We start from the raw sequence: 20,006 nt of genomic DNA, 5'->3' as shown, positions 1-20,006 counted from the left end.
AGAAAAAGGATAGAATAAAAAGAGAAAAAAGCGATAGAATAAAAAGAAAAAAAGCGATAGAATAAAAAAAGAAAAAACAGCAAAAGAATAAAGAGAAAAGAAAAAAAAGCGAGAGTACTTTAGCACCATCTAGTGGCTATAAGCGCAAATTCCTGATCAGCAAACCATCGTGAAGTGCAAGAACTCGTTTGATGCTTTTTTCCCCACAAAATTCAACCCACTCAAAATTTTTATATTATTCAGTTACTGGGTTTGTCCTACATGTCTTTCCAAATCTGCAACAACAAAAAAATGATTACACCTACCGTTGTTGTAGTATACTGTAGGGCTGAGTCACAGTACTGTATATTAGTATCACAGTATGAGGCTTTTTTTTTTTTTTTTTGGTCTGTTTGTTCCTGTCTCTGGGGTACCTAATGTGGCCAATGAGTGAGTCTGAAATTCAAAAACTCCTCCAAAGAAATGATGTGCACAATATATATTTTAATATCCATCTTCCAACACACACAAAAAAATACTTGTGTAATCGTCGCAAATATACACAACTGAAACTGCATTCAACTGATGCAAAAACAAGAAAAAAATGCAATCTTATAAAAAATATATATTGAAGAGGCAACATCAAACCCAAGCAAGCAAGGTGCTGTGTTTTAAGTCGGATAGCAGGTTGCTAACACTGAAGTGGCGTTTTGAAGTGAACAAAATGTATTTGCTCTTTGCACGACGTAACATGTTTTCAAGCTTTTTCATTTTTCCGTCAATTCTCCCGTATTTTTATTATTATTCTTCGATTTAAGTCAAGCTCTCCTCTAGTCCGTACCTAGTGCCTGATGGCTGTGTTATATGAGCGTTTTGAGTGCTTCCCACTCGTACGGCGTAAGTTAGCACAAAGAGTTCTAAGCTGAGGGCGTTTTGGCGCAGGCGAGCCTGCTATAGCGGCGTCTGTTACATGAAAATGGAGAGGAGAAGATATCAAGTGCAAGCTGCAGCCGTGCCGTGTTTGAGTGGTGACGTCATCAGCATCTTTGTTACTCTGCTTCATCTCGCAGAAGGCAGAGTCCCACTAGTGATCATCTCCACCATTTTAGTCTCCAGAACCTATTAAAAGAGTAAAAACAAGCAACAGGAGATGGCCGCTAGTACACCACTGTGTGTGTTGCAGTAGAATATGCGTGCGCTTGAACTGTTTTCATTCCCACCTTGAGTTCAAGCCTCAGCAGGACCTGGCTGTCGGGTGCCGCCCCATCCAGATGAAACCACTGATCCAGGACGAGCTGTGGCTGTGCCAGTAGCTCCCTTACGCAAACCACCAGAGAACCCATCGGCTGGTCCCAGCCGCTGGAGAACTGCCATGCGAGCAAATGAATTCCGACTTACCGGTGAACATATAAAAGCAAACGTAACGCAATATTTTAAGGACCTGCCTAATGAACATAAATGATGGAACCGGCCTTACCTTGAGTACGAGCATCTGGTGTTGAGGGTCGTGCACAAGGAAGTAGAACGACTCACCCCACTGAGGATTGGTACTGCGGTCACATAGCTTGAGAAATAATGCGATAGCAAAGGCGGTGAATATATTTTTGGGGGCCCATTTCATCATTTCAGGGTACATTGCATCACGCAATGTGAGTCTCACCTGCGTTTTGTAGGTCGTGTCGCCAAGAACAAGCTCGGCTCCCGCTTTGGGCTCCTTTCCACTTTTCTTCAGCTGGAAAAAAATGTACACGTTTTACTGATGACAACGCTTCGTTAGTCATTGAGAATGCGTGGAGAGGCCAACCGGTGACTTACGGGTAAAGAGTGCGCTCGCTCCAAATGGACAAAGAGCAAAGCTGCAGAGGGGATGGCTTTGTTCTTAAACGACTGGAGAGACTGAAGCTGCAGTACCTGCACAACACAGATAACAAGTTAAGCACGGAATCAATTTTTCATTTGGTACTCCTGCACCATTATTTTGCAATGCAGCTGTGAAATATAACCGCAATCATAATCATGATAGGATAATCCTTTTTAGGTCACGGAAGGAATGACATTTCTACCATATTTCATTGCGCCTAATGATATGACCACTGACTACATAAAATATTACATTCGCGTTACGGTAGCGAATGACTCCCATTGTCACCGAATAAAATCCAAACCTGGTGAAGTTGGGCGGAACGCGACACTGTCGGAACCCACTCCAGGATCAAGTGAAGCCGCCCGGACTTGACGTCCTTCAAAGTGTACCACTGCAACACAAGTTACGTTAGCTACGGATGCAAGAGAAAGGGAGGAAAAAAATATATAGGCTACAAAAATACCAAAAAATAATAAAACTTGACAAACCTGATCTATGTACTGTGACCTGATAACCTCACTGAGTTTAACACTGAACCTAAGCGACATGACAACATACATTTAATCAGTTCTCATCTGTTATTTATTCTAAAGCCTCATACTGCTACGAGCACAATGGACACAAACCTGCCCAGGAAATCGTCAGAATCGAAATCTTTATCGAAGGCTTCAAGTTGAATTTCCTGCGCACCGTGACTGCTTAAAACCACCTATAATAGGAAAACAGAAAACATAAGTGCATGCCTAATATGACACCGATGCAAAGCTCAACAAATGAAACACAACCAAATCATTAAAACGTGAACCAAAACATGAGCTGAAGCAGAAAAAAACGGCTTGTGGCTTAATCACTTTGAATAAACTATTCATTTTAACTGAAATATAAAGTAATCTCATAATTAAGGAGTTAACATCAACCCTTATTGTTACTTTTAACCCATTTCTGACACTTTGAAATGAGCATACTGTAGACGGAGACTTAAAAGAGGCTTCGTGACAAAGTTGATCCACATTTACCTCATACATTTCGTTCCACGTTGGGTTGAGATTCTCCTTGACAACATGGCTCTTGAACGTAACCCCTCCGACGTTGATCTTGACGTAGGGATCGCTCTTGCCCTTCACCATGCCCCCCATCAGGTTGTCCTTGGCAACCAGGCTCTGGGCCTCCAGCAGGTGAATCCTCAGCAAGCCCTGCAACAAGTCCGCAGCAGCCAATGATTAAACTGTATACAATTAAATATACATAACTGAACATTAGTGGTATGTTTATTATTATTGTCTTGGCTATGATATATAATGCAGAAACACTGTAAAAAAAAAGAAAAACGAAAAGTACCAAGAAATATGAAATGAAAACTATATTTCTTTCAGTTCATGAGTTACAAGACTACTTCCTGGTTCATGACCTATGACAAAAAGAGGGGCGGTGCCATTGTGATTCCGAGGGGTGGGGGGTAGTTTCCGTTAATGCAACGGAGATGCACTGGGTGAAAATAAATTCCTCTCGCTGCAGTTCGAGATAGATTTTTGATTTTGATATGTGTCCTACTATTTTAGAGTCAAAATAACTGCTGTGCATTCAAGCAATAAAGCTAGACTGTTCACATTCGTTTAAATACATTAAAAATAAATATTAAAAACTCATTGTTAATGAACACTTCTCAAAGCATGAATGAAGATCATAACTGGAATCTCTTTTCTTAAAAAAATGTTTTCTTGATTACAGTTATTGTTGTTGGCTGTTTTCTTTTCTTTTTTTAAACAAGCCAAGTTCTCTTAAATATTTCTTTTGTCTTGCATAGAAAAGATGCAGGTCCGATCCACACAATGGGCGGAGGGCGGTTTCACAATAGCTCAAGAAAACTGGAAGTGGCCCAGTTGATTCACTGTGATTGGAAAAAGCCACACGGTGTTGATTCATCATCATGAGGAAAGGCAGTCGCGAAAATGCCAACGCAGTCTTCTTTTTAAACAGCACATGGACACACAACTTCGATGGAACCTCATATTTGATATTCAACAACTATTTAAAAGGACAATCACTGTATCTGACTGGCTAATTATCGTCTACACCGGACCCACCTCAGTGCCAAAGCTCTGGCTTGGCATTGTGTGCTGTGCAGAAACATCATCTTTGGGCTTCATGGGCTCAGCGGGAGAACCGGACACTGTGAAGTGGCCCTGGTCATCCAGACCAGCACTGCGCACACACACAAAGTTAAAAACATCCATAAACGAGTTCAAAGTGCGGTCAGGAATCAAATGGTGGATGTTACAAGCTTACTCATCCTGTCTCTCCATGTCGTCTGGATGAACTTGAAGGTCTAACGGCGTTTGCTGCTCTTCCGCATCTGCTTGATCGTCTACCAACTGATGCGCAAGTGTGACGTGTGAAGGTGAAACGAAACCGTCCTGAGCAATGATGTGCTCAGTCAGACTCACCGTAGCATCGGGGGGCTGAATTGTGAAGGATTCTGTCTCATCTTCTGCTGCTTCCGGGTACTTCTGCTGGCTAGTTACTATAGCGGGACTGACAAAACACACGCGGCTAAGCTAGCATAATTAGCTTTTAGCCTGCGAAAAGCAAGCTAAAACACTCACTCCTCTAATGGCGGCCTTGAGGCATCTTCCTCCTCCTCAGTGGCGACCGTGACTGTCTTCACTGAAGCAAGACCACAAGGCTGTGGGAATTCAGTCATCCTTGGGTTCAATATCTGTTCGCAAAAATTTTTAAAAAAGGACACAAGTTAATATTCTGTGTTGCAGAAACAGCTATAAGTTTGGGTATGATTTTAGAGTAAACGACTCGAAACATGTTGGATTATTCTGTTTATAATTGGGTGACCTGCACAGCGCACGGTACAGACACCAATATGATCGAGAAATGATGATCTTCGCCCACCTTGAGTTCAGCCCTGAGTAGGATCTCACTTTCGGGCAAGGCTCCATCCAGAGGCAACCACTCATCCAGGACCAGCTGAGGTTCTGACAGCAGCTCTTTCACAGGAACCACCAGTGAGCCCATCGGCTGGTCCCAAGCACTGGATAACTACGGACAAAATATCGCAAGAGTACACTTAGCGAGAGACCGTATGCTTTCGAGACAATGAGTATTTTTACCTTGATGACGAGCATCTCCTCAGTAGGGTCACGGACCAAAAAATAGAATGCTTCGTTCCACTCAGGGGACCTTGTGCGATCACAAACCTTCACGCGGGTAGAAGGTCGGTCAATTAAAGTAGGCACGGATAACATCAATTAACTCCGTAGTATTAGCTTGCTTGTGGTAGCATCTTTTGCTTTATTTGTCCCATAAAATTCTGTGAAACCTAACTGTGGTAAATTAAGTTGTGTCGTGTCACTGATAATTAATAAATAAATACTGTAGTTTAAACATACTTATTGGTCAGAAAAAAATATATATATACTAGTATAATACATGACTTTACCTTAGTTTTGTAGGTTGTGTTGCCAAAAACAAGCTCAGCCCCAGCCTTTGGCTCCTTGCCACTTTTCTTAAACTGGACGCAAAGGAAAACAAATTGCTTTAAACATCACAGTGTTTATGAGATAAATGTTTATAAGTATGCAACATGCCCATTTTTTTGGTTATATACTAAAACTAGTGCAGTCAAATGATAAAAATATTTAATCGCACCTAAATGTATAAATGTCATAGTTAACTCATAATTTAGCAATTAAACACACATTTGTATCTATTCTAAATTTCCTTTGATTTCGTTTTGTCCTATTCTTTTCCCATTTTAATGCTCTCATCAACATTGAATCGTGGATCAGTTTTCTTTGTGCAAAATGCTAATATTTACTGAAACAATTTCGATTTTCGATTTTACATGAACATTTTTCCCTGAAGTTCGATTTTCAATTTTACATCAACATTTTTCCCGTGGAGCAGCTATTCCAACTTGGAGCACATTTTATTATTTTAGCGCAACGTAACATCCGCTGTGATGTGGTGCCGCATTAATCTCGCGATAAAAAAACTTAATCCCGTTAAAATTGATTTACATGAATGCCGATAATAACGCGTTAAACTGACAGCACTAACTAAAACACAACTAAAATCTAATTAGATTCTAAACAGGTATTTGTATCTCACGTAAATGATGAGGATTTTGGAATGGCAAAAAAAACAAAAACTGTTTTTTTTCTTCACATCGGTGCCATTATTTATAATACAGAGGACCCACGTATACTCGCAGTTCGGCACTTGTGGACTGGGCATCCATAAAAGAATATACTGTATTATCTGAGAGAGGCTCTTTGTCATGTGAAGAGGCGACTCACAGGCAATGAGTGTGCTCTGTCCACATAGACAAAGAGCAGAGCTGCAGAGGGAACGGTATTGTTCTTGAATGACTGCAACGACTGCAGATGCATCACCTGAAAAAATACACAGAACTTTACAGTATCCATAATATAGTTGTCATGGGTCATGGAGGGGATTCAGAGGTGACAAAATTGGTTAAAACCTGGCACATATCAAGAACAGTTAAAAAAAAAAGGGCTTTATTTTATCGGCACTGACAATGTTGGAAATAACAATGTAGTATTTGCACGTGCAGCATGAGCACGAGTTAAAAAAAAAAGGGCTTTATTTTATCGGCACTGGAAATAACACTGTAGTATTTGCACGTGCAGCATGAGCACAGCAGGATGTTCTTACTTTGTCCAGGGTGCCATTGTGGGACACTGTTTGGACCCACTCAAGTATGAGACGGACACGACCGCACTTAACGTCACTCAGAGCGTACCACTGCAAAAATAGGCAAACGTTTACTGAGCGAAAACGAATTCAACATCTTCAAAAAAGCAAGCTGGGTGTCTAACTCACCTGGTCTGTGTACTGGGAGCGAATGATGTCTGCCATACTGACGTTAAACCTGTTGACAGTCATTTAGTGATTGAGCGTGTGTGACGGTGTGTGAAGTGTGCTGAGGGGTCTTGCAGACTTGCTCCATCACTTCCTCACCTTCCTAAAAAGTCATCTTTGTCCATGTCTTTGTCATACAGCTCCACGCGGACGTCCTGTCCTGCCTGAGGCCGCATCACCACCTGGTGGGAACCCAGAGGGTAGATTACCGTCCCATATAAAAGAAAGGAACCCTTTTGATTTTGTATTCTGTAAATGTATCCACATGACATAAAAACAAAACAACAAAAGGTCCTGTTGGGATTCTTAGTCAAAGTCCGTGTCACAGCAGTTAAGTGCTCTGCTGACTTGAAATGAGCGATTGCTTCGACTGCTATCGAGATCATTTTAATTGAGATAACACACAGAGTATAAGCTATTTTATCTCAACTCATGCTAAGCACCTGATACATCTCATTCCAGACGGGGTTGAGATTCTCCTTGACAACGTTGCTTTTAAATGTGGTCTCTCCGATGGCGATCTTTGCGTAGGGGTCACTCTTGCCCTTCTTCAAACCCCCCATCAGGTTGTCCTTGGGGACCAGATCCTGAGCCTCCATGAGGATGATTCTCATTAGCCCCTACAGGGAGAAAAAGGGCGATTTTTACACCGGAGGCGATCGCAAGATCAATTGGGATCAAGCGTCATTTGAAACTTAATGCGGACATTTATAGGCTTTTAAATGTATGAGACCACTTGGAGGAAGGGCCTTTTCTGTTTCAGCATGACAGCAACGTCCATAAAGGAACGCGTGATAGACTTTGACAGATAAAATTCCGACAGACACATCAACATTTTGGGAAAGTTATCCCAGGAAAAAAAAGGGAAGCATTTTTCGTCTATTTTTCACACTTCCTTGTCTCAATACTTTTGTCCATTAAAAAAAATAAAATAAAATCATGATGTCATTAATGCCATTACCTCATTGGCAAAGCTAACGTCTGGTGAAGTATGAGGAGGTTTCACCGCAGCAGGACTTGATGCTTCTTCGTTGGTATCTTTCGTCACATCAGCGACAGGCGTTTTTACATCAACTTCGTCGCGCATCATCACTTGCGGCACGAGGGTTTCTACAGGGGGATCCACTGAACTTGACCTAAAAAGACACACTTAGTATCAGATGCGGAGAAAATTCATTCAATCTGTGATAAAGACTTTCTGGATACGCAAGAGTGACTCACTTTTGGATTAGAACACCCTCACGTTTCTGCTGATCGGGAAAGGGTTTTGCTTCTTTCAAACTGGCACGGGGACACTTGCTTGGTACTAGCATCTGCAATCGGGAAAAACAGTAGGAAGTTTTGAAAGACGTCATATTTGAAGGACTTATACGGATAAAATCTCTCCTACCTTAAGTTCAGCCCGAAGAAGAATCTGACTCTCGGGAGAGGCTCCGTCCAGATGGAACCACTGATCCAAGACCAGCTCAGGCTCAGCCAGCAGTTCCTTGATGGGAACCACTAAGGAACCCATGGGCAATGTCCAACTGTGGGAGAGCTGGAGAAATATAAATTTTAGCACTCAAGTTCGAGTAACTCCGGTGTGGGAGGAACAACATGATCAGCAGCAGTGGAACTGCCAGTTAGGAATTTTAAGGCCCAAGCGAACAAAAACTGGCTGCAAATCAATTGGGGGTTGAGTGATTGCTGGATGGAAAACCAGTTCTTTCCTAAACTCTGCCACGGTGCCAACAAACCAAGGTTATTATACTTAACGCAAACTAACTAATTAATGTTCATGTTAGTGGAATAAAATAAGGATTAAAATGCCTTAAAAAAACGTAAACTAAAAGCTAAGAAGGCTACTCTAATAACCAATTAAAATGAACAGAATTAAAAAAAAAAAGTCAGAACGAAATAAAAACTTGTGTATAATGAAAAAAAAAAAAAATGACATAACTGATTCGTATGATGATGACAAACAAGCCCACCGAGCGGGTATTGAACACTTTCCCAATGCCTTGAATTGCTTTTGAAAAGATTTACTGTTTGTCTGACTGACCTTGACAAGAAGAATATCCTCTCTGGGGTCACGGACCAAGAAGCAGAAGGCCTCATTCCACTCGGGCGATATAGAGCGATCGCACACCTGCAGCGGAGATGAAAGACGTCGGGGATGTCATTCAATCGGTTATTGTGGCGCTCTCGACAGCATTTTCAACCAAAAGAGGAGGGGGGGGGGTGTCTTACGGTAGTTTTGCGGGACATTTCTCCAAGAACTATCTGTGCTCCCACTTTTGGCTCCTTTCCACTCTTTTTCACCTGTTGATATAGAAATCATGGGTAATAATAAACCAAGAGGATGTGTGTTCACGTGTGTATTTACTGTTACATTCTCCTTCACAGATCCATCGTCCCACAAACTTACTGGTAAACCATCAGCCTGTTCGATGAAGACAAACAGAAGACCCGCAGACGGAACCGCCTTGTTCTGGTAGGATTGCCTGGAATAGAACTGAAGGACCTGAAGGGACAGAAAAGAGCAAGTGAATCGCCATCATTATCATTTTCACCATGGCACTGTTTCTGTTTCAAATACCAAACCTGATCCACTTGGTCTGCTTCTGAAACTGTTGGAACCCATTCCAGTACCAGGTGAACCCGACCGGACTTGACATCATTGAGAGAGTACCACTGATTCATGAATGAAAAAACACACACACACACACACACACACATACACATTTTAATACCGCTGCAACCGGGTGTGCTGAAAATAAGGGCCAGTGTGAGCTATTCTCTCATGATTTCAATTTTTTTTTTACTATTTTTCTAAAATCAAATCCATTTGGTCTTCATGAGGATCACACGACTCCCAATAGCCTAACCCAGCTGACTTCTGGCGGGGAAGCGGGGTACATACACCCTTGGACTGGCTGCCGGGCAGTTTGAGGGCACTCATACCTAATTCCAAGCAAATTAATACTTGTGCGTTCGTACCTGATCAGTGTACTGAGAATCAATGATGTCCTTGAGATTTATCTTGAGCCTTTATTTGAGGGGCAAAGTGAGATTAGTTTCCACCCCTAATTAGTCACTTAATGTTCATCAGTACATATAAGATGGCACTACCTTCCCATGAAATCATCCTTCATGTCCATGTCTTTATCCAACACCTCCAGAATTAGCTCCTGACCGGGCAACTGTGTCAAAATCACCTGAGGAAGGAAAAAAAAGTTGATTGTATATCAAAGCCATGATCGTGGAAGGGTTCCTTCAACTGATTCCGGGCATTTATTCACCTCATACATCTCATTCCAGGTGGGGTTGAGATTGGCCTTGATGACTTCGCTTGTGAATGTTTCCCCGCCGATATTGATCTTGACATAAGGGTCACTTTTGCCTTTCACCATGCCCCCCATCATGTTGTCTTTGGGAACAAGGTTCTGCCCGGCCAGCAGGTGGATTCTGAGCAGGCCCTGCAAAAACAAGTGATACAGAATTAGCGGAATGAGGGGCGAGACGTCGGCGCGTAGGACCAGGACCAGCTCTATCGATACCTCGGTGGCAAAGCTGGAGTGAGGAGAGGTCTCCTGGGGTAACTGTTTGCCTCCAGATTCCAGGTGAGATGACACATCAGATGTAATATGTTCTTCATCTAGCCACAGCATCTACAACGTGTGGAAGAACACTTTCACGTGGACTTTTCTGCTGCGTAACCGCGGTCCAAATTCACGAGTCGTTCATTTACCCTGAGAACTGCGTTAATATAAATGCGACTGGCTGATCCAGAGTTGTCCAACTGGAACCACTGGTCCAGAGAGAGGCCAGAAGTGGACAGCACGCGAGAGAGAGGGATGGTCAGGCTGCCCAGTGTCTGCACACGGTCAACATCCTTCACCTGGTTCAACCCAGTTGAAAGACAATCATCAATGCTTCTGAACGACGCGGTTTCAATCAGTGCTATGCATGCATCATCTCTTGAAATTGAAGATATTCTGACAAGAATGAGGTGGGCTCAATAACCCAAATCAGAGCTAGGGGAGGTTGGCTTAAGATAATCGGAAAGTATCATTCAAGCCATCCCTCTACTTAACTCCAAGGAAATTGGTTATGTATGTAGGTTTTTTTGCAATACATTGAGCTAACAGGCTAATTAACAACAACAACAACAAAATAGCAATCAAAATATTGTCCCTGTGCTTGGCAGTGCTTATTACAGCTTATTACAGAATTATTACCTTTGTAAAGTCACTTGCATTAGATCTCATTAGGTTGAACCTAAACACTGTGAGGATAAAGCAGCGGATGAAAGGTTACCTGGATGTCAATATCCTGTTTGCGTGGATCCTGGATAAAAAAAGTAAATGCTTCTTCCCACTCTGGATCGACCGTTGTGTAACACGTCTTCAAATGATAACAAACAGAAGAAGCGGTTAGAGTCACAGAACCAATAAATGCGGCATAATAGTTGACATTGTGATTTATGTTAACCTTGCTCTCCCTGGTGATGTCTTGCACAGATAACTGCACCATGGGGTTGGGCTCTTTATTCCCCTTTTTCATCTACAAAAATGAAATATTGTTTTTTAATGAATAAATAATAGAGCATGTGACTTGTATGAGAGAAACATTGAGAAAAAAAAGTGTGGAAATCCGCCAGCAACTTGTATACAAGGAAGCAAGCATTCTATGAGTCACATCTAAGGAGGCAAACAGCTACATGAAGACCACAATGTGTTCCACACATTTTGTCACGGGAGGAGGGGCTAAAAGTAGCCTCACTCTCGTCTGCGAGCGGGGTTAGAGGCCACGGGAACAACTGTGTGGAATCCTCGACAGATGGCAAAGAGCGGCGACGTCGTAACCACACAGGAAGCAACCGTGAGCCGTGCGAGCGAGTTGACTCACTGGAAGCGCTTCGGCCTTGTCGAGATAGACCACCAAAATGGCGGAGGAGGGCGGGTCGGCCGTCTTACTGGTCACGCTCTCGTTCCTTTTCAGGATCTGGAATGACAGAGAGTTCCAGGGACAGTTTCTTAGCTACATTGTGGTTCCAGTGAAAAGAAAAAGACAAGACATCCGGCATACGATGCACAAAACAAGCTCACCTGTTCGAGTCGATCAGTGGTGGGCATCAAAGCCAACCACTCCAGTTTAAGATGGACCCGACCTGAAGGAGTATCTTTCAAAGGGAACCACTGAGGACACGAGAACATAATGAGACAGACCACTTTGCACAATCTTACAAAGGATCAAAACTATTTTTTAAAATTATTTTTTTGGGAGTTTGCAATAGTGGAACTGAGAGTTGACTTAAGAATGTAACGAAAACCACAAGTATATTGCTAATTACATTAATAAATAATTATAAACATTGTTAGTTTACTACAGGTACTCATCTGACAGTGTCAAATACATTTGTAAAGGCTGTCGGGAAATTTGGTGATGGTCAGGTTTCAGTTATGCAACATCTTATTGACAAACAACCACCTAGCAAGCCTCGCAAATTAATGCTATTAATAAGGAAATATTCCAAAATGATAACAAAACCAAAATGAGCATTTTCTTACATTATCAACAGCGATGGACTTCTTCACAATGCCCAAATCCAATTTGGTCCTACGTGGAAGAAAAAAAAATAAATGAAGGCATTAATAAAACAAATCAGTGAATCCACCTTGGGGGGAAAAACAAATATGTGATTATCTCATCACACAGAGCTTGAAATGCATGACACTAAACACACAAACACAAATTACAACAGAGGAATATGAATGATACACATATACCTGCCCAGGAAATCATCCTGATCTGGATCTTTGTCATAAACTTCCACCTCCAGTTCCTGACCAGGCACTTCATGGACTATCACCTGGTGCGCCGGACACAAGTACAAAGAAATGCATACAGACACAATGGTTGGGAAATGGCTGTGGGGGTCACACTGAATGAATGAAAACGGAACATTGAAAGTCATTCCCATGTGTCCGGAGTGGAATGACGGCGAGTGAACGTTGCAATGTAATCGTAAGCCCTCCATGTTCCTTACCTCGTACATCTCTCCCCACTTGGGTGAGTCTGTGTTGTCAAAGTGGTGGGATGTGAACATCTGAGGACCCACCCGCAAGATGGCGTAGGGGTCTGACAAGCCCGCCATAACCCCTTTCACGTAGCTGTCCTTTGCGGCTAGATTCTGGGCCTCCACGAGGTGGATGCGCACCACACCCTTTGGGAAGACAAGGACAGTGTTTGATACGACGGATGTGGAATGTATGGTCATGAGTTGCTGCTGTGTACCGCATCGTTACCCTGGGCAAAGGGGAGCGAAGATGCGCCAAATGCAGGTTTGGAACCAGGGGGACGACCAGACGGTTGGGCAGCACCAAGAAGGAAGCGATGGCATCCATGATCATGCTGTCAGACATGACGCTGAAGACAAAAACGGAGGAAACGTTCCACTGGCATTACAACAATGTCATCGTAATATATTATGGTAAAAAGCTACCTCGTCAAAAAGCTGACAATAGAAAGGTTTCTGTCACCTGCATAATTAACACACAACCAAAGATTAGTGAAGTTGAATTTGCTTGTTTTATGCATAGTAAGTTCCGTGAGCATGAATAATAACATTCATTCATTCATTCATTTATTTTCCGATCCGCTTAATCCTCACAAGGGACGCGGGGGCGCTAGAGCCTATCTCGGGCAGTAGGCGGGGGACACCCTGAACCGGTTGCCAGCCAATCGCAGGGCACACAGAGACGAACAACCATCCACACTCACACTCACACCTTGGGACAATTTGGAGTGTTCGATCAGACTGCCAAGCATGTTTTTGGAATGTGGGAGGGAACCGGGGTACCCGGAGAAAACCCACGCAGGCCCGGGGAGAACATGCAAACTCCACTCAGGGAGGCTGCAGCTGGAATTGAACCCGGTTCCTCTGCACTGTGAGGCCGACGCGCTAACCACTGGACCACCGGGCCGCCCCAATAATAATATTAATAAAAAATAATAATTAATAATAATCATCATCATCATCATCATAGGTCGGGTTAAATAGCCAGTAGAAACATATCACTGAAGTAATCTTATTTGCCCGGCTAAATCAAGCTATTTCTCATTTTTAATATTGTGAGAACGAGATAAGGCCGAGCATGACTCACTTCAGTCCAGGAATATCCAACAGATTAGTCAGTCCAGTCCAGTTGATATCCAGTTTCTGGGACAACATAAATAAATATATGAGAGATGTAAACAAATATTGCAAATCAATCAAGATGGGAGTCAATAGTCGAACAATACGAAGCCACAATACTCACAAGAGAGGCTTGGGGGAGGGGTATGCAACAAGAAAAGGACAAATAAAAGGTGAATGCAGATAGATGAACCTACAGGTCTGCGGATGAAGAACATGGTGACTGCACCCACAATGGGCACGTCTCCGATCAGAGGCTCCAGAATGACTCGCATCATCCCATTCAACTACATTGACACAGAGGGGAAAGAAATGTGACATCTGCGTGGAGATTCCTTCAATCGTGGCACAGAATACTCCTCATGACGATGACTCACTTGTATTCCTTTGACTCCAGCTTTGCAGAAGTATCTCTTTACTTCCACATTGATCTCTACGTTGCCAACGTAGCTAAGAGGAACATGTCACCCACATTTTTTTTTTGAGCATTTTAAAATACCGTACTGGCCCGAATATAAGACGATGTTTTTTGCATTGAAATAAGACTGAAAAAGTGGGTGTCGTCTTATATTCAGGGGTCTAGACATTATACCCATTCACGACGCTAGATGGCGCCAATATGATTGAAGCGAATGCTGAACTCGACTTCCCAGGCCAAAGTGAACCCCTGCCACGAAGAATAAAAATAAAAATAGCGGTAGCAGGAAGAAGAAAAATAAAAAATAGCGGTAAGAAGGAAAAGAGAAGAAAATAATAGAAGAGATAGCAGAAAATGGAGAAACGTAGTAACAATCTGGAGAAAAGTGGGTCGAAGATCGGCCACTTAGGAGAAGTTATGATGTAATTTACATTTCAAAAACCAGAAGCCATTCATTGACGAATGTGATTGCACTTTAGATTTGAATGAGGCAAAATAACATGCTCTTTCTCTGAAATATATTGTTATAATCATTTGTTTCAGATGTACTGTAATTATTTTCTGTATAAAAATTTATTTGGTGTTCAAAAAGTCTTTTTTCAAACTTGAGTCTTGAAAAAGAGGGGATCGTCTTATAATCAGGGCCGTCTTATATTCGGGCCAATACGGTATGTGATCAGAACTGCCCGAGAGCGTGAGGTAACATTTTACCTGATGTAGAGATCAAGTAGGACCTGTCGCTTGTCATTCTCTGTGTGTGCCTTGATCCCGACCACCTTCATGGCCTGCAGGAAAACAGAACACGCAATAACGTAAGTTCAACGGGTCTAAATCATAGCATCAAAGTAAAAATAAATAAATAAATAAAAGACGTCACCTTGTCGCCCATGTCCACTTTGGTGAAACTGAGCGTCTGGAGGTGGTTGCTTGAGGCTCGGATAGACGGAGCGATGGTCTCCACCAGGAGCTTCTCCAGGTACTGGCCCACAAAGGGCCACACCTGCTGCAGCACCTACAACAACACACAATTGGCATTTAGAAAGTGCATTTTGTATTTCCTTGGGTAGTCTCTGTGTGATATTAAAATTGGCTTGAGGAACTGAAATCTTTTTATGTGATAAATATGCAAAGAACACAGAAAGCAGGAAGGGGGCAAAGACTATTTTCACAGCAATGTATACTGCCAATGTTAAATTATAGCAAACTGTCATTTTTTCCAGTGTTATGCTTTAAAAAGATAGCAAATGTTGACAAAAATTTAAGGGGTGTAATCACTTTTGTGAGATATTCTACGATGTATTTTCCTGTGTCAGAATTTGATTTCAACTGCTATCTGAAAGTGTATCTGGGTCACGCAGGAAATCACGACGATAATTCTTTCCGCTTTGTAGCCAGAGGATGCCGCTTCAGGTTTTTATCGTGCATTCATAAATATATGCAAAAAAAAAAAAAATCTAAAAGGCACCCTAAGATACCAATATTGACTTTATTTTTATTTTTTGGTCATTGAAATAGTGTCAGTACAATGGTGACGCGGTGCATTGCATCATAAAGATAGCTTTTTTCCCCCAATATTTTCACTGTCCTGTAGCTAAATGAGTAAATGATCAGAAAGCACATTTCACGACAATAATAAATACACCGTTCGATGAATGCCTCTCAAAATTGAGCATTACAATCTGTAAAGGTGTAACTTGTTGACAGAGCTAGTGAGTCTCCTTAGAGGTCCTAATGTTGCGGTAAGTCAGTGCATGTGTTAAAAACAGTAAATCAACAAAAAAGGCGGTAGCAAAATGTACGTTTTAACTCGGCAAATTGAGCGCATGTGGCCTTTTGCGTTAAAAAAAAGCAGCTGACTCCTTATGACCAAACATGACCAACTCAACTCATGGTGCGACTGCTCCTGTTGCCATGAAAACACATTCTAGTCCCGCAGGGGAAAGAATGAGAAGCAGGCGCAAGAGATATTCTACGATGTATTTTCCTGTGTCAGAATTTGATTTCAACTGCTATCTGAAAGTGTATCTGGGTCACGCAGGAAATCACGACGATAATTCTTTCCGCTTTGTAGCCAGAGGATGCCGCTTCAGGTTTTTATCGTGCATTCATAAATATATGCAAAAAAAAAAAAATCTAAAAGGCACCCTAAGATACCAATATTGACTTTATTTTTATTTTTTGGTCATTGAAATATTGTCAGTACAATGGTGACACGGTGCATTGCATAATAAAGATAGCTTTTTTTTCCCAATATTTTTACTGTCCTGTAGCTAAATGAGTAAATGAGCAGAAAGCACATTTCGCGACAATAATAAACACACCGTTTGGTGAATGCCTCTCAAAATTGAGCATTACAATCTGTGAAGGTGTAACTTGTTGACAGAGCTAGTGAGTCTCCTTAGAGGTCCTAATGTTGCGGTAAGTCAGTGCATGTGTTAAAAACAGTAAATCAACAAAAAAGGCGGTAGCAAAATGTACGTTTTAACTCGGCAAATTGAGCGCATGTGGCCTTTTGCGTTAAAAAAAAGCAGCTGACTCCTTATGACCAAACATGACCAACTCAACTCATGGTGCGACTGCTCCTGTTGCCATGAAAACACATTCTAGTCCCACAGGGGAAAGAATGAGAAGCAGGCGCAAGTTTGTTTTGTGTGTTGGTCTGTGTGACTTTCATAAATGGTTGGCAACAACTGGCATAAGTGGAGAATGAGTCATCAGATGCCTGCTCACATGAAGGCCTCCATGTACTAGTTGCACACTCAAAACTCCACTTTGTGTGCCCCAAACATCTTGTGATCCTATTAGCCTGGTTGATGTGATTTTTCTATGACATTATAATCAACAAAAGTGGAAATGAGGGGAGGGAGAGCCTTTGAACAAAGCCGGCTGTTTGAGTTTCTTCATGTTGGGGGATGCTCCTCCCCCCTTCCTGTGAGCAGGGCCGCAGTAAAGTGGAAATGTTGAGTGGGGTTGACTGGCACGAATGCTGTACTGCTGCTGCGTTTGCTGTACAGCCTGTGTGGCTGCAACAGCAGAGGGGGTGTCGCCTTCGCTGTCTGCAACATGGCTGCAGCCATAAGCAAGCGTCACGTGTCGATGCAGAAGCGTCAGTCAGCACAGCAGCTGCGTTTGTTCCCGTGTGCGCTTCCATTAAAAAAAAAAAAAAAAACAGATTATTTTTACCTTATTCAGCCATTCTACTTTCTCAACGTCTGGAAAGTTGACCTGTGGTGAAGAAGAAAAAAAAAGGACATACGCTGGTTAAATTGTGTTTAGGTACATAAGTATACTTTGCATTGTTGAATGAGATCCAATAGAAGAGTCAAAAACACTGACTTAAAGAAGTTTAAATTGCAGAATTTCATTTAAGGTGTCACTTAAGTCTTTAAATTGTCCTTGTGTGAATGATTTGTTTGCCTCTAAGTGCCCTGTGATTGGCTGGTGACCAGTCCAGTGTAATATGCCTGTCCATAGTTTGCTATGTTTGGCTCCAGCTCACCTGCAACCCTCGCCCTGGCACTATAGAAAACAGATGGATGAATTTATAAATGCAAATTGTATTACAAACCTTTCTCAGTAAAAATGCACTGCAGATGACGGTGCACCAAACATAGTGACTGGTGCAGATCTATTTCCCAAGTTAATCATTGTTGCCGCAGTGCTTCTATTAATCACGTTTAATACCTTAGTGTTTCTTAATACGAAGTCAACTGAATAAAAATACTGTCAAGAAATGCTATATTTATCACAGAGTAAGTCATTGTCATGTAACTGAAAGAACTGCTCAGTTAACACTTTTGTCATTGTGCATTTCATATATGCCGAGGAGAAGCCTTCGTGTGCACATGATCATTTCTCAGTATGCTTCATGCATTCTGTCTGTTTGCCAACACAATCGTGGAAAACCACTCAGACGGGAAGTATCCACAAGGACCTCACTCGGCTGGGTGTGGCCTCACAGAAGAACTTGTGGCAATCTGCATGTCCATTTTGGGCTTATGCTGTCAGGATGCACTGGCAGATGCATTGATTCCACTTTCAGTCAAGGAATCATTTAAAACTTCTAAAATCTTGCAATCGCTCGCTTGATTATGAGAGTGATGTCAAAAGTATCAAACAGTTTTATTCTACACAGTAAGTCAAATGCTGTGAGGCTGCCCTGAGTGTTTTCTCTGCGTGTTGTTTTTGTTTTGCTGGTGTATGTCGTGCAATTCAATAAAACTGATATGTGAGGGGGACACGTCTTACCCACGCAGGGAGATCTCGCTTTATTTTGGACATTTTCAAGCTGCCGAACTCCTGTTCGTCGCCGAGCAGTTGCATGGCCGACCTGAGCCTCTCTTCTTTGGCCTCGCGAGCGTGCTTCCATCCCGTGTACACCATCATACCGCAAACCAGCAGGCTAGTGCTGACCCGGTAGTAGCCAGCCAGGTAGACGGGCAGCAAAGCGCCCAGGCACTTCCCAAAAGTCCACAGCACCGCCACGGCATTAATCCCCTGGGCTGGGGGATGAGGTTGTACTTCGCTTCCGTGACTCGGCGCGCTCATTTCGGGCTTTTCTGGGCCCGAACCCTCGGCGACTTTCGGCTCCACTTCACTCTGCATTTTCCCTTAAGTCTTTGAACTGACGGATGAATGCCGTAATAAACGTCTTAAACAAAAATAGCCGTTAAAGAGCGTTTTTTTTGCCGACTTAATCCGCCGACATTTACCTCAATGCGTCAGGCAATCGTTCAAGTACAAATATCCAGATTGTCGCTGTAATTCATTTAAGGTCCGAAATGCATATTTAATGCGACTGCTAAACTGCCCGCCTGCTGTATTCAACACCTGGGCCGGGGGATGATGGTGTACTTCGCTTCCGTGACTCGGCGCGCTCATTTCGGGCTTTTCTGGGCCCGAACCCTCGGCGACTTTCGGCTCCACTTCACTCTGCATTCTCCCTTAAGTCTTTGAACTGACGGATGAATGCCGTAATAAACAACGTCTTAAACAAAAATAGCCGTTAAAGAGCGTTTTTTTACCGACTTAATCCGCCGACATTTACCTCAATGCGTCAGGCAATCGTTCAAGTACAAATATCCAGATTGTCGCTGTAATTCATTTAAGGTCCGAAATGCATATTTAAGGCGACTGCTAAATCCGCCTGGTTGTGGTGGTTTTGCGGTAGGTTTTGCACAAGTCGCTCTGAGTTGTGCTCTCTCTCTTTACCATTCCCGTTATCTCGACGAAAACACGCCCACTGGAATGAAATATGCATCCTTGACTCCTTACTGGTCCCAGGACTGAACCAAACCATGCTAAAACCACTTGGGCGACCGTCTGCAGTTTGGAGCTATGTTTTAAAATTCACTCAATGCATATTATAATGCTTCGGGTAGCCGGAACACTCGACAAGAATTCTCGACTTGGTAATGTTCATGCGTAGCTTCAGACGCAAAACTGGTGCATTCGGAGAGAATTGCACCGTTGCATCGTATGATCTCCAAATTTTGCCTGTCAAACCACAAAAGACGCGTTAAAAATAAAGCGAACATTTCTTTAAGGCACCTCGGTAGGAATACACACACAATTGTGTCGCTTCCTAATTTAAACGTAAAACCCCTCCTACAACCAGTTTGTTATAAGCATCAAATAATGGACATTACTTGATTCAGGTTTGTTCAGTC

At 42.5% G+C, this 20,006-nt stretch overlaps 1 protein-coding gene across 1 annotated transcript; it reads right to left on the bottom strand.

Moving 5' to 3' along the window:
* Nucleotides 1-463: 463 nt before the first annotated feature.
* LOC109522575 (extended synaptotagmin-1-like) lies at nucleotides 464-19,131 on the bottom strand. Its single transcript, XM_019881259.1, has 49 exons — nucleotides 19,050-19,131; nucleotides 18,586-18,961; nucleotides 17,521-17,562; nucleotides 15,215-15,349; nucleotides 15,049-15,122; nucleotides 14,297-14,369; nucleotides 14,117-14,206; nucleotides 13,888-13,943; nucleotides 13,030-13,150; nucleotides 12,771-12,947; nucleotides 12,511-12,593; nucleotides 12,292-12,340; nucleotides 11,830-11,919; nucleotides 11,630-11,725; nucleotides 11,213-11,284; nucleotides 11,039-11,125; nucleotides 10,470-10,619; nucleotides 10,279-10,389; nucleotides 10,021-10,197; nucleotides 9,851-9,936; nucleotides 9,719-9,767; nucleotides 9,323-9,412; nucleotides 9,147-9,242; nucleotides 8,969-9,040; nucleotides 8,781-8,867; nucleotides 8,130-8,276; nucleotides 7,961-8,052; nucleotides 7,701-7,875; nucleotides 7,183-7,359; nucleotides 6,839-6,921; nucleotides 6,701-6,749; nucleotides 6,533-6,622; nucleotides 6,154-6,249; nucleotides 5,295-5,366; nucleotides 4,966-5,052; nucleotides 4,748-4,894; nucleotides 4,447-4,559; nucleotides 4,288-4,375; nucleotides 4,130-4,215; nucleotides 3,928-4,045; nucleotides 2,860-3,036; nucleotides 2,470-2,552; nucleotides 2,332-2,380; nucleotides 2,145-2,234; nucleotides 1,795-1,890; nucleotides 1,640-1,711; nucleotides 1,457-1,543; nucleotides 1,200-1,346; nucleotides 464-1,098 (listed from the first exon to the last, which is right to left on the bottom strand). Exons 2-49 carry the CDS (start codon nucleotides 18,940-18,942, stop codon nucleotides 1,039-1,041), a joined length of 5,001 nt encoding a protein of 1,666 aa, XP_019736818.1. The 5' UTR covers nucleotides 18,943-18,961; nucleotides 19,050-19,131; the 3' UTR covers nucleotides 464-1,038.
* Nucleotides 19,132-20,006: the final 875 nt, after the last annotated feature.

The sequence above is a fragment of the Hippocampus comes genome, unplaced genomic scaffold (genome assembly GCF_001891065.2).
Source record: "Hippocampus comes isolate QL1 unplaced genomic scaffold, H_comes_QL1_v1.1 scaffold68, whole genome shotgun sequence".
Lineage (NCBI taxonomy): Eukaryota > Metazoa > Chordata > Actinopteri > Syngnathiformes > Syngnathidae > Hippocampus > Hippocampus comes.
The sequence above is the reverse complement of the archived record's forward strand: the minus strand, read 5'-3'. Positions and strand labels throughout refer to the sequence as shown.

What these genes read in the sequence shown, in the direction of transcription:
- LOC109522575 (XM_019881259.1), bottom strand. Translation starts at nt 18,942, where the DNA reads ATGCAGAGTGAAGTGGAGCCGAAAGTCGCCGAGGGTTCGGGCCCAGAA. An exon ending in TGTTCTTCATCCGCAGACCT is followed by an intron (nt 13,944 to 14,116) that starts GTAGGTTCATCT and finishes ATGTTGTCCCAG; the next exon opens with AAACTGGATATCAACTGGAC. An exon ending in ACTCCAGCTTTGCCACCGAG is followed by an intron (nt 10,198 to 10,278) that starts GTATCGATAGAG and finishes TTGTTTTTGCAG; the next exon opens with GGCCTGCTCAGAATCCACCT.